Raw genomic sequence first — 14,462 nt, 5'->3', positions numbered from 1 at the left:
CAGGTAAAGTCTAGTAACTTTGAAACAACAAACCAGAAAATTTTCAAAACCAAAAGGGAGCTTATTTTTATCAATACCTACAATAAGGTAAAGTTTTAAAGAAATCAATCAAAGGATACTGGAGAAAGTTCTTGGTATGTGAAAAATTACCTGATTTGAGGGTTAAAAGTCCAGTAACTCTGGAACCACACAACTAAAAATGTTCATTATCAAAAGGGAGCTTTCTTCCAACAATCCTAATATTGTGTTTAAATTTTATGATAAATGGCTAAGGCAAATCTGAGTATTCATACTAAGTGTTGACGACTATGGTATACCATATTACATCACATGACTGTCATGTAAAAACATGGTAAAACCACATTATCTTAATCATCTTTAACACCATACTCTTCATTTTTTTATTTTCAGAAAACCTTTATGACTGAACACATCAATAAGTCAATCTTTTCTTTCCATAAAAAGTTCAATAATTTCCTGTAATACAGGATATTTTCCACTTAAAAGATATATAATAATTACATTGTAACTTATTGTACATGTATTTACAGTTATATATGAAAGTACAAAATGCAATGTGGTCTACATATATGCAAGTATATACTTGTATTGAAGTCTACATGAACCATGATATGACAAACAGGTATGAAATATGATTTTTTTTATTAATTGCATATATGAAATATCTGTATGCCACTATATACTTGATTTTAGAAAAATTGTACAATGCCATTGTAAAATTAACTTTTTTTTATAAAGATCCTTATTTTACTTTCTACAATTTTGCATGCTATTTGTGATTTTGTTGTCTATAGTACCATACCATAGAAATCACTGCATTTCTGAACTGATTTTATTGTACATTCTTCAATGAACCTTTTGTTATCCAACTTATCAAGATAAAAAGGGTGAGGTTAAGATCTGAAAAAAAAAAAATAAAGTGTAACCCATCGAGTATTGATCATGTTGATTGTTCTAAGTCCGAAACCTTAGGATCAGTTGTTGTCTTTAGTCCTATTCTTCTATTTTTTCTTTCTTTCAGCAAATGTACTTACAAGAATGTCTAATTTTGATGAATATATATTGACCTAGCCATGGCTGTAAATGTCAATTTTGGTCTATTTTCCTACTTTAATTCAACATTGAGATGTGAACATTAACAAATCTGTGAGTCTTTGTCATTCAATTATTACCTTGTAGTTACAGCAACCCCCATGTTGACTGGAAGTAATTGTAACTTCATTGTTTTGCTTGGGAAATATTAATGGCAAACCAGGTCTGCCAAAATGTCCGTTTTTACAGATTTCAGACAAAAAAGTGACCTATAGTTTGTACTATGAATTCATCTGGCCATATAATACCTGTCCTCCTTGTGTTTCTGAACTACCTATGAATGTACCATTAATGTTGTAGCCAACAAACCACTCCCCCTCTCCACACCTGATTTTTGCTGCTTTTCTCAGTTTTCCGATTTTTACCTCTGAGAATGGAATTAAGGTTGTCATAACAACGCATATGGTAAGGGTTTATTTACCATGAATTGCAAGATTGAACTCACTGCTGTCAACACAGTGCACTTGTGGCAGTTTTAATAAAGTATGGAGGGCCATATGGGCTATAAAGGAATGGCTTTTGCAATCACAACTACAGGCAAGATTGAGGGTGTATGGGTTAAAACAGCTTATTTTACAATCTGAAAAAAATGCTCTTGTCTGTAATATCTGTCTCCAGTGTGCTAATATTTACCATTTAATGTTTCATTTTCACTAGATTACATTTATATATATTTATAATTTTTCTGCATTCGTATGGTGCACATTACAAATAACCTTGTTTATCATAATCACATTTTTCAGTCCATAACTGTACACTACAGTTGCAACAGAATGTTAATAGTTTAATTCAGTTGGTGTGATGAAAGGAAAAGAGTAATATGCTTTAAAGTAGAAGCCCTACACTCTGAGCCTACACTTTTGTACATGGTTTTATAGTTATCAAAGTAAAAAAAAAAAATTCATTCCTCTATAGTACCTATGAAGTTTAAAATTTCTATAAATTAAAACAAAAAAATTCAGATTTATTTATGAGTATAATCACTCTTATTATAAGTGCCTTATTATATATCACAATATTTGTATTACAGATAAGCCAAAACAAACACAATGGATGCAATCATAATTACTAAGTTGGTACTGATACTGTTAAGCAGTAATTTTCTGGATATTAACAATGCCACACCTAGAAACTATCATTTGGAATTCCTCTGTGCAAAGTTCTACAAGAAAGGAGAACTTAATGTTGATTGTTCATATAAAAATCTGACATACATTCCTGATTTACCATCAGACACAGTCTATCTAAATTTACAACATAACCTCATAATCCAAATACCAAATGATACTTTTGAACACATGACTAATTTAACAGTTCTAGACCTATCATTCAACAAGCTACAGTCAATGAATGACCAAACATTCAATGGACTTGGAAACCTGAAGCATCTAAAACTGAACAATAATAAGTTGACTGGTGGAATGCCAAACAAAACCTTTGAATATATGACCTGCCTTGCTGATCTTGATCTATCATTCAACACATTGAAGAGAATAAATTTACAAACATTTGTAGGACTTCATAACCTTCAAAATCTTCACCTGAATGATAATAAATTTAATTATCATATATTTAGCTTTCCTGCAGGATGTTTTAAACCTTTGAAATCACTCACAGGGCTTTCTATTCATAACAACAATTATTTGGCGATATATGATTATAGTATAGTTTTTCCAGATAAAACAATTTCTGATTTAACAATGCTAGAAATACTAGTACTGGATGTTAATTCTGTTATAGCGGATAAAAAAATGGTTTTTGGAAAAGGGTTCCTCTTCCTTCAAAACCTTTATTTACTGAAAGCTTGTAACTGTTTTATTTTTACTCTAGAAAGTGACACATTCAAGTACACACCATATTTAACACGTGTTTATTTCAACAATTGTTTGTTCAAGATATACAGGAAAGAACATAATGAATTTTCTAAATTAAAGAAGCTGAAAGTCGTACAACTAAATGGACCGAATAAACTTCATCCATGGATAAATGAAAATAAACTGCTTGCTTTAATTTCAGGTTTGTCAAATACATCAATTGAAATACTGAAAATGAGTCATCTTTTGAATTTAATCAACTCAGATTCTCTTTCAATCATAATAAATAATATAAGTGTTTTATTGAATAAATCACCTATTCAAGAACTGCATTTTACCAAAAATATCAACGTACATGTTTCTCAAATGGACATACCTGTACAAGTGCCATCTAGCCTTAAAATTCTGGATCTTAGTGATAATAGTTTGGAAGTGATAAAACTTAATACTAAACAAGTTATATTCCTCAATTTAGAAGATAACAGACTTGGAAATTATCTGGCAAATAATAGCCTCTGGATACAAAAGAGTAAACTGCAATATATAAGTCTGTCAAACAACTCTATTTACAAACTTCACATAACAATCTTCAAAGGACAAAAGTACCTCAGAGTTATTGATTTAAGATTTAATTTTCTGAAAAATATTAATTTTGATATGACTTCCCTGGTCGATTTAGAGATTTTAAATCTCAAAAACAATAAAATAAAATATTTAAGTGACCAATCAATAAAGGAGCTAGACAAAGTTTTTAAGAATAATGGGAATGCAAAAATTGATTTTAGCAATAATCCTCTTCAGTGCAGCTGTTTTACATTTCCATTTTTGAATTGGATGAGACATAGTCATAAACATTTTACCCATTTCATGCACTACAGATGTGAGTATGAAAATGGAAGCTTTTCGATGCCTCACTCATTTGAAGATGTAATACTTCAGCTTCAGCTAGACTGTACAAATCATTCTTACCTGATTATTAGTGTGTCATTTGCTGTTTTGGCTTTTATAGCAGTATTATCAGCAGCAATTATTTACAGAAACAGATGGAAACTGCGTTACTTATTTTACACAGCAAAGTTAAAGTATACCTCTCACAGGAACATGGAAGAAAATTTGAATGAATATGTTTATGATGCATTTATTTCTTATTCTGAAAATGATCGTAAATTTGTCATAGAAGAATGCATCAAAAATCTTGAAGAAAATGGAAATATGAAATTATGCATACATCAGCGAGACTTCATGCCTGGAGAAGAGATTACACAAAATATCATCAGTGCTATTCAGAACAGTCGAAAAACTATATGCATAATTAGCCGATCTTTTCTTGAGTCTTATTACTGTATGTTTGAATTCAACATGGCAAGAATGGAAAGTATTCATTCAAGAAATGGAAAAAACGTGTTATTTCTTGTGTTTTATGAGATGTTGCTACCAGAGGAGTTACCTCTAGTATTATATGAACTAATACAGAAACAGTCATACATTGAGTATCCCAATGATGAGCATGGCAATGTTATTTTCTGGGACAAAATTAAAGATGCTATTCATGCATAATTGAAATATGTTAGGAAAGTTGATTCAAAAAAGGGATTTTAATGTAGAAGTTATGTTTCATGTTAAGATTTTTCTTTTAATTCGTGTTTCATTAATGGATTGACCCTCTCCCTGCTTATTTTTTGTTTCAGGAATAAGTTAATAATTAAAACAATTAAAAAAGAACGTGGCAAAATGAGGAAAATGAAACTTCTAAATTAGGAGTATAAGAAAATAACATAAATTACGACTATTGAAAAAAACAACTACAGATTTTTTTTTGAGCTGAGAATTTGCTAATCATGGAAATATTGTATTATGTTATCTGTAATACCAATGTGCATTTATTCTTCCACAATATTACCTGTGACTGTGTAGTGTTTAATAAGGTAATAAGGGGAAGGGTTAAAGCTTTAAAAACTAGAATAACCCAATCAGGAGTATATGTGCCTACCCTGAGCCAATAATTTCATCAGTGGTTGTTGTCTTTTTGTCTATCAAAGAATTGTATAAGTTTCAGTTGTGTGTCAAATTTACTTACACTTTTTCCAGACTTGGGATGATTAAGAGTTTGTTGTAAGTGTTGGTACTTGTTCGTGATTGTTTGAAGACCTTGTGGTGGCCTGTTAATTTTAAGTTTTAGATTGATTTAAAATTAGTTAATTTTAACCTCATATCCACCTTTCTTTTAAATATATGTTTACACTTTTTCAATGGTTAATCAAGACAGGTTTCACAACAATATAGACTCACATTTTTTTATTTTGTGTAAAGTATTACCTGAAATCATTATAATGAATCACACATTTTGTCTTTTGTTTAAGAATTGCAATGATAAATGCCAACAAAAATTTCTGCATTCACAGTATTATTCTGGTAAACCATCTGAATTGAAATGAAATCCCCTTTAATTTAAACAGCAGTTGATATTTATATAAAATTGAAAAAGTTGGTCGACACATGTATATGGTTTCTGCTGCAAAACGCAGGGATACTTAATTTACTGTGTATGAAATTTTTTTTTTCAAAGCCAAAGTTAACAGTATCAAATACACTACAGTTCAGGAGACTTTTGCTTTTTTCCATATGCCCAAGTTGGACGCCCACTAAAATTCAATCATTGTGGAGAGTGGACACAACTTTTACATGTCCCCTGTGCCCACCCTTAAAAGTGGACATGCCATTTCGTTTTCAAAAAATAGAATAGCTATTGTATTCAATGTTTTTACTTATTCATATACACAATAAACTGTTATCACAGAGATATGTCTCGCCTTTTTGTAATTTTGATAATGCAAATGTTGAAAATTAAAATAGCAATACTTTAACATGTAAGCTATGCAAATATTCAAAGTCGATGAACCATGACTGAAGGTACATGGCTAAACAATCTCTATGGAATGAGATGTGCCAATGCTAATACAATTTCATACTAAATACCATTGACTTATTATAAGTAGTTTAAACAAACCTAAACACAAACATTAACTTGTAAACTATGTAAAAGTTTCGAAGTCAATGAACCATATCAAGGATGGGGCTATATAATCTCCATGGAAACGATACTTGCAAATGCCAATAAATTTGTATACCAAATATCATTGACTTAACATTAGCAGTTCATCTTAAACTGATCTAATCACAAACTAATACATGTAAACTAAGCAAAAGTTTCAAAGTAAATAGACCATGACTGAGGGGGTGGGGTCAAATATTCTCCATGGAAATGAGATGTGCTAATGCTTATACAACTGAACACTAATTAGCATTTGCCTACCACTAATGGTTCCCCTTGAACTGACCTAATCACAAACTAATACATGTTAACTTAGCAAAATTTTCAAAGTCTATAGACCATGACTAAGGGGGCGGAGCCAAATAATATCCATGGAAATGAGATATGGCAATGCTTATACAACTGCATACCAAATATCATTGACATACCACTAGTGGTTCCCCATAAATTGACCTAATCACAAACTAATACATGTAAACTATGAAAAGTTACAAAGTCAATAGACCTTGACTGAGGGGGCGGGGCCAAATAATCTCCATAGTAATGAGATGTGCCAATGCTAATACAACTGCATACCAAATATCATTGACCTACCACTAGTGGTTCACCATGAACTAGACCTAATCACAAACTAATACATTGTTGACGCCATCGCCGCCGTCGCCGACGCCGGAAACAGCATGCCTATGTCTCGCTTTTTGACTCCGTCAAGGCGAGACAAAAAATGCATGCGTCCTCAAGTTCAATTATGCTCTAGTTTTTAGTATAATAGAACTTAATATATCCTGAAATTCCAGTTTTTATGATACATTTTTACAACAAGTATTCTATTTGATGTAGTTCTGATTCTTTAAAATATAAATGTTGTGATTTTGTTTAATTAAACAGATACATGTGTGATCGGCTCTTGAAATGTATTAGAAAAACAGGGATGTCAACAAGTTCTTGTGTAACACTTTAAATAATGGATGCTGGACAAGAAAAAAGTATATTTGCTTAAGCTAAAATTTTTTAATTGTAACTTTGCCAAAATTTCATTTGGTATATATTTAAGAAATCATAAAATTATACGTCTTTGACAGGTGTTTAATTTGAGGACCACGACTTGTAGCTGCAATTTAAAATGAAAGGATATTTCATTTTATGCTTATCCTTTTTGTCACTATTATTATTATTCTTGACCATTAAATTGTTTTCTTTATTTCAAAGAAAGATACCATTGCACATAAATGTGTATAAAAAATAAAAGATGTGGTATGATTGCCAATAAGACAACTCTCCACCAGAGACCAAATAATGTAGAAGGTTAGCAACTATACGTCACCATTCAGCCTTCAATAATTAGCATAGCAAGCTATTGAAGGCCCCGAAATGACAAAAGTAAAACAAGTCAAATGAGAAAACTAACTGCCCAATTTACGTGTATAACTTTAAGGAGATGTGGGGTAAATGACAACGAGACAACTACTAGATGACACAAAGAACCAAAACATCTAGTAGATGTCAACATACTGTCTTCAACATTTATACAGATGCTTTTACAGTAAGACTAAAAGTCAAGCTCTTAATCGCCCTGGGCAAAAAGTGAAGTGTGGAACAACAGTAATACTATTAGTTTTATGCAAATGCATAGATTTCCAAGCAAAAAATAAGCCTCTAATTAAGAATCTGTCCTAAGCCAGGAGCATGTAGTCCAGCAGTTATAGTTGGTTGCTGTCTGTTAGTTTACTGTTATTAGCTTATATCAGGTCCTTAGTTTCTCTTTGAATTGTTTCAATTCTCACACAAACAAATAAAAGTCCTAAAGGAATTTATTGGTGTATAAACTGGACCAATTCTCTCACAAACAAATCATCTAAAGGATGTGATCGACTTGGTCCAGTTTATACACCAATAAATTCCTTTAAAAAGGCGTTTAATCCTTATAATACTTTAAAATTGGAGATAAGGAATTTAATTTCCCCACTCGTAAATTGTATACTTGTGTCATTGAATTGGCCTTGCGCATGAATATATATTTTTTGGTTAACGCAAAAATATGTACTCCATGAGATTTGCTTTCTGTTTAATCAATATCTTATTATCATTCAAATGAATATTTTGTGTTTATTATTTAATTTAACGATGAACGAAAAGTGAAAATAAATATTTTAAACGTCAAGCCGGTTTAATTTGTGTCATCATCGCAGCCATATTGTTTACATTGGTTACAAAAAGTTGTTCCGTCAACGTCGCCTATCCAAAAATAAATAACTTCAAGAGCCACTACCAGAAGCCTACTCGACCAATCATATAAATGTATTCCCTAATATGCAAATCATATAAGAATTATACTATAATAAACGATGTTATCACAAATAAAGATCAGGATGAAAAGGCAAATTTTTTAACACATTTTTGTTTAACTTCAGATTTTTCGCAGCAGATTTCCAAACAAAAAGATTACTATTTTCATCTATGAAAAATCAGTTACTCAGTAGGTACCAGTAAATAAAAATTCAAAGTATCATCAAACATGAAAGGAATATCCTTCAAATGTAAAAAAGGCTTACACTGTACAACTCAACATTATAAAGCTCCAGACCAAATATCAAATCTGACATTCTGAATTTAATACAGAATCTGATCTGTCAATGGAAAACTTATAAAACCAGATGTGCTGTGATCATTTGCCCATTAACTATTTTTAGGCCAATATTCTCTATTCTTTATTTTGTTGGTCCATTTTTCTCTATTCTGTATTTTTTTGGCCCATTGTCCTCCTGTCTTTGTCCATTATTCTCTATTCTGTAAACCCCATCTAGACCCTCGACTATACCCCCTCTCAATGTTTTTGGCTCTTTTTTGCACTAAATTATAATGTGATAAAAATTAATATATATATCATTTATATATCAAATTTCTGAATAATAGCCAACGATAAATCTTACGCGGCGATGGATCATATAATTATGATACAGTACACTACAAAATATAATATATAACAAGTCTAAAAGGGTACAACATCACCAAAAAAAAAAAAAAATCATGAACAAATGTTAAATATTTCGGATAACTAATATCCTTCATCAGTAAGATGTCAAATGAATCTTATCTTGACATGTGGTAGTCAAACAGAAATAATAATCTTGATCGTTATACAAATTATCACGAATCAATACGCTGGTAAATTTTTTTCAATATTGATGTTTGGGAGGAGGAATAAATTCCTTAAAACTGTAAGAGTCCTGTACGGAAGCCTGAGTTACAGGAAACAAGTGATGGTAGGAAAATGAGTGATGGTAGGGAAAATGAGTGACTCATTCTATGTTTTTTCATTAATGCCCTCTGGGGAAACTGTCCTTAACTTTCTTATCCAAAACCTTTCCCGAGCAAGTCTGTCGGCCCTTGACCAACCATCGTTGTGGTCTATGATAGTGATGGTAAGGTTTTTGAGATAAGCTTGGGCGTACCCAGGTAATCTCAAATGACGACTTACGGGGGGGGGGGGGGGGTCGGGCTTGCAGGTGTAGTCACTTCGATGACCATTCATGCTTTTGTTGAATGGCTGTTCTGTCTCGCCAACATACTGCATGCCACATCGACACTGATGAAGGTATACAACATTCTAGGTTTTGCAAGTTACATTGCAAAATATAGTGTACACAGACCCAGTGGAGTGGCAAGTAAATGTTTGATTATTCAGTATTTGTTGGCAAGTCAAACATCGTCTGTTACCACACGACTTGCAACATCCTGCAGTTGAAGAGCTTTTATTAGAGGAGACATCAGCTCTCACAAATAAGTCTTTCAGACTTGCTGGTTTCCGAAAAGCTAAGACAGGAGGTTTGGGAAAGATCTTGGATAATTTTGGGTGTTTGGCAATAATTTGCCAATTGGCACCGATCAAACGTGAAAGGTTAGTAAGGCGGGATTGTATGTTAAAACAAACGGAACTATTTCGCTTCGCCTCTTCTGTTTGTACTGTAATAGGTCATTGCAGCTGTTATTGTTAGCACGCGCAAACCCCTTATCTATGTCCAATTTCTTATAACCTCGTTTGGTCAAAAATCCGCGAAGTTTCTGTAACCGTTTAGTGACAGCCTCCTCAGAGGAGCAAATCCGCTTTACTCTGAGAGCTTGACTGTACGGGATACTTTTTGTACAGTCTTTGGGGTGACAGCTTTGGGGAGAAAGGTACTGATCTTTTATCTGTAGGTTTACAGTAGAGGTCTGTTGATATGACACCGTCCTTTATAGATGTAGTTGTGTCTAAGAAAGATATTTTAGAGTCGGAAATTTCATATGTAAATTTAATTGACTGGTGGGCATTGTTTGCATGTTTGATAAAATCATCCAGTTTTTGTTGGGATTCAATCCATTTCATGTCAACATCATCGATGAAACGGAACCAAGACAGAGGTTTGGATAAAGATGTTGAAATGATTTGTTTCTCTAATTTGCCCATGAAAATATTGGCGAAAGACGGAGCCATTTTCGTCCCCATCGCTGTCCCGTTTATCTGAAGGTAATGTTCACCATTAAAGGTGAACTTGTTGCATTTCAGAACCAGAGTAAGCAGCTGGACTAAACATTCGGTAGGTGGTTCTAAAGTGTTGCACGAGTCCCATATTTCCTTACACGATTGTATTCCGTCATCATGAGGTATGTTGGTATACAATGAGGTGACATCTATGTGACAAGGAGAGTTTCCGGAGGAAGAGGGTTCATGGATTCCATTTTACGAAGGTAATATGTGGTGTCTTGAATGCGAGAAGAAAGATTTTATACAAGAGATCTTAAATGGAAGTCTACGAATTCCGAGATTTTCTCAGTCGGGTGGCTGTTTGCGGATACTATGGGTGTACCAGGGTTGTTAATCTTGTGTATTTTGGGAAGAAGATACAATCTACCAGGCTTGGCGTTCTCTGGTTTTAAATATCCGATTGAATCCTCATCTATGTGACCGTCATTGTGCATGGTTTGTAAAGCAGTAATAATTTTGGAACTAAACTCGGAAGTAGGGTCATGGTCAAGCTTCTTATAAAATCTCTCATCAGAGTGCTGACGCTCTGCTTCCGCGATGTAGTTAGCTTTGTCCATTATCACAACGGCACTTCCCTTGTCTGCTGGTTTTATCACAATATCATCTCGGTTTCTCAGCGATTGTATGGCTTTTTTTCTGGTCGGAAGAGGTGTTATAAAACGACGAGTACTTGTTGTTAGCTAGATGAACAACATCCGATTTGATTTTGTCGATAACTTCTTCCTCCGAGTCAGAACTGTCTGAGTCTTCCTCATTGTCCTCCTCATTATCCTTGTCACGAAAGTATTCTTTAATTCTGAGGGTTCTGGCAAATTTATTCAGGTCATCCTCCAGTTTCATATTATCTATGTTACTGGGCGTAGGGCAAAAATTCAAACCCTTAGATAAAACTTTAATTTCATCCTCAGTTCAAGAGATCTTATATATACATCAATATCCGTTGTCATTAATAAAAGACAGCATGAATAGAGCAAGTCAAACCCCTATTAAATAGTTACGAACACCAAAAGAATGACAAAGTAATGTGATCTTATTCTGTTTGTAGCTACACACGATCCGTCTGTACCAAACACTTTCATAATAATAAAATCAAATCTCCCGATTTTATTTCAAAGTGACAATATGAAAAAAATTGGGGAAAGAAGATTTAGCCATCTACAGCGGAAGATTACCAAAAAATCTAAAACATCATCTTACTAAAGCCAAATTTAACATGGAGAAACATGTATTGAATGTCACTGTCTTTTGAGATTCACGATTCGGAGTTTGTTCTAAGGACAATTACAATTATATAGAACTAGGAAATACAAAACACTTTAAAGACGGCAAAACATTTAATATATATGCAAACATGACATGCAAGTCAGAAAAACTTGATATATTGCATAACTTGCCCTAACTGCAAAGAGAACAAACGGGGAACAGTATTTGCGAAAGAGTCAGGATCACAAGCAGCAAATCCGACAACAGAAATACAGAAAAATCACGTTAAGTGAACATTTAGAAACTTGCGCGCCAGGAAGTAAGTTCAAATTCTTCCCGTTTTTCAAGTGCACAATCGACTCAGACGAGTATAGAAAGGAATTAGAGAAAAAATTTATTAAAATACTTGCCTCAAAGTTAAATGGCAAATAAACATTCCAAAAACCTGGGTTAACAATGATGTTATGTCACAGATACAGTCTTCCCTAACCACATTGTTCATGACAACGACATAGTCTTGACACTAGTCCCAAGATGGATGAAAGAACTAGACAGTACAGAAATGTAAAAACTTTTGTTTTAATTTTTATTTATATAATTTTGTACACTGTTTCAAAAAACTTTTACATATAAAAGTCTAAAGATTTGAGCAACGGTACTAATATTAGATGATAATATACGAAGATGATGTTATAAAATCGTCGTGTTGAAAAATACTTCGGCTTAACAAATAGCCTACGACAGTGTTAATGATTTTAACCAAACTAGTTGTTTGTGTAAAATATCTCAGTAATACAGGTAAGTTTTGGGCTATTGATTTAATCCCAAATCTTGAACCTCATCAAATAAACAAAACTCAATACTCTATAAACATGGCTGTGTATCTATACATCAAAAATTTTCAAAATGCAGTAGTTAGTATAAATGTATGTAAAATAATAGAAGAGCCCCTCTATCAAACTACTAGTACTTCCTGTTGATGCCGTTTGTATGAAGTACATGAAGTTCCTTTATCGAGAAGCTTTCTCGAACCTGTCGCTGGGCATCACTCCAGTGAATGTTTTGTTCAATCACTAGAATTTTCACGCGGTTATTAAAGTCATCAAGTTTATGATCGGACTTTAAGTAATGCTGGATAACTGCCAGGAGTGGCTTCTTAGAGATATCACTTCTATGCGAATCTATGGCCAATGAGGCGTTTGTGGAAAGGCTGTTTTGACACACAAACATATTGGAGGCCACAAACCGAACATTCTAGAATGGAAATAACATTCATACTTTTGCAGGTCACATTGCAAAATATCCTATAGTTATGTTCACTTGCCTTGCTGTAAAAAGTTGATGAGTGATGCATCTGTAGGCAGCATTTGCAGCGTTTTTCATCACACGAACGACATTCTCCAGAAGTACTTCTCGGATCAGACACTCCAGCTCGCACTAGCAGGTTCCATAGACTATCGGGTTGCCTAAAAGCTATCATCAGGGCTCGGGAAAAATCTTGCATAGTTTGGAATTCTTTTCCATTGTTTTCCAATGCTCACGAATGACACAGAAGCTGTTTGTTAGATATGGGGTTAAGTAAGAACACATGGAGTCCTTTTATTTTTCTTTTTATCTTTGTATTCTAGCAGTTTGCTTCTTGGGATATTTTCTGCTTTCTGAAAACTTGTTTGAATAGTCTTGTGTTTATAGCCCCTTCTCTTCAAATGGGTTTCGAGTGACTCAGTCATTTTTTAGTTGTTTCTGTGTTGGAACATATTCGCTTGACTCTGAGGGCCTGACTGTACGGGATGCTCTTAGTGCAGTGTGCAGGATGGCAACTTTTTGGGGACAGGTATTGGTGAGTATCAGTAGGCTGAGAATATAGGTCTCAATATCATGCCATCTGTTAGGGAGTTAGAAGTATCGAGGACACCGCATATATTAATGTAGCTTTCGTTATTCGAGTAATGCTTTTCCTCCTCGGCTTACTTATATATATGTATACGTGCTGTAATTTCTGGTTTATCAAGTACAACCATTGAAATACTGAAAATGCATTATCTTTTCAATTCAGTTTACTCAGTCTCTCTTTCAAACATAATGAATAATATAAGTGTTGAATTGAATAAAGCACCAATACAAGAACTGCATTTTACAAATAATTCAAAAGTACAGTTTAATGAAAGGGACATGCCTGTAAAAATGCCACCTAGCCTTAGAACTCTTAATCTACGTGATACTTCTTTGGAGGCATTTAAAACTTAACATCAAACAAGTCACATTTTTAAATTTAGAAGATAACAGACTTGGAAATTATCTGGCAAATAATAGCCTCTGGATAAAAGAGAGTAAACTGGAATATATAAGTCTGTCAAACAACTCTATTTACAAACTTCACACTACAATCTTCATAGGACAAAGGTACCTCAGAGTTATTCATTTAAGATTTAATTTTCTGAAAGATATTAATTTCGATATCACTTCTCTGGTGAATATAGAGATTTTAAATCTCAAAAACAATCAAATAAAATATTTGAGTGACCAATCAATAAAGGAGCTAGATAAGGTTTTTAAGAACAATGTCAATGCAAGAATAGACCTCAGTAATAACCCTCTTCAGTGTGGCTGTTTTACATTGCCATTTTTTAACTGGATGAGGCTTGGTCATAAACATTTTACCAATTTTATGCAGTTCAGATGTACATTTGAAAATGGAAGTTTTTGGATGCCGAATTAATTTGAAGACATAATACTTAATCTACAGCAAGACTGT

At 33.3% G+C, this 14,462-nt stretch overlaps 2 protein-coding genes across 2 annotated transcripts in view; one reads left to right on the top strand and one right to left on the bottom strand.

The window, feature by feature from the left end:
• Nucleotides 1–14,462, bottom strand: part of LOC127734866 (DNA-directed DNA/RNA polymerase mu-like) — a 66,721-nt gene that overhangs the window by 5,340 nt on the left and 46,919 nt on the right. The window lies entirely within an intron of this gene.
• On the top strand, nucleotides 3,224–5,727 carry LOC127734873 (toll-like receptor 4). The gene has a single exon (XM_052244921.1). It carries the CDS (start codon nucleotides 3,294–3,296, stop codon nucleotides 4,482–4,484), a length of 1,191 nt encoding a protein of 396 aa, XP_052100881.1. The 5' UTR covers nucleotides 3,224–3,293; the 3' UTR covers nucleotides 4,485–5,727.

Source organism: Mytilus californianus, unplaced genomic scaffold, assembly GCF_021869535.1.
Source record: "Mytilus californianus isolate M0D057914Y unplaced genomic scaffold, xbMytCali1.0.p SCAF_3, whole genome shotgun sequence".
NCBI classification, from domain to species: domain Eukaryota; kingdom Metazoa; phylum Mollusca; class Bivalvia; order Mytilida; family Mytilidae; genus Mytilus; species Mytilus californianus.
Note: the sequence above shows the minus strand (reverse complement) of the source record. Positions and strands in the feature narration are given on the sequence as shown.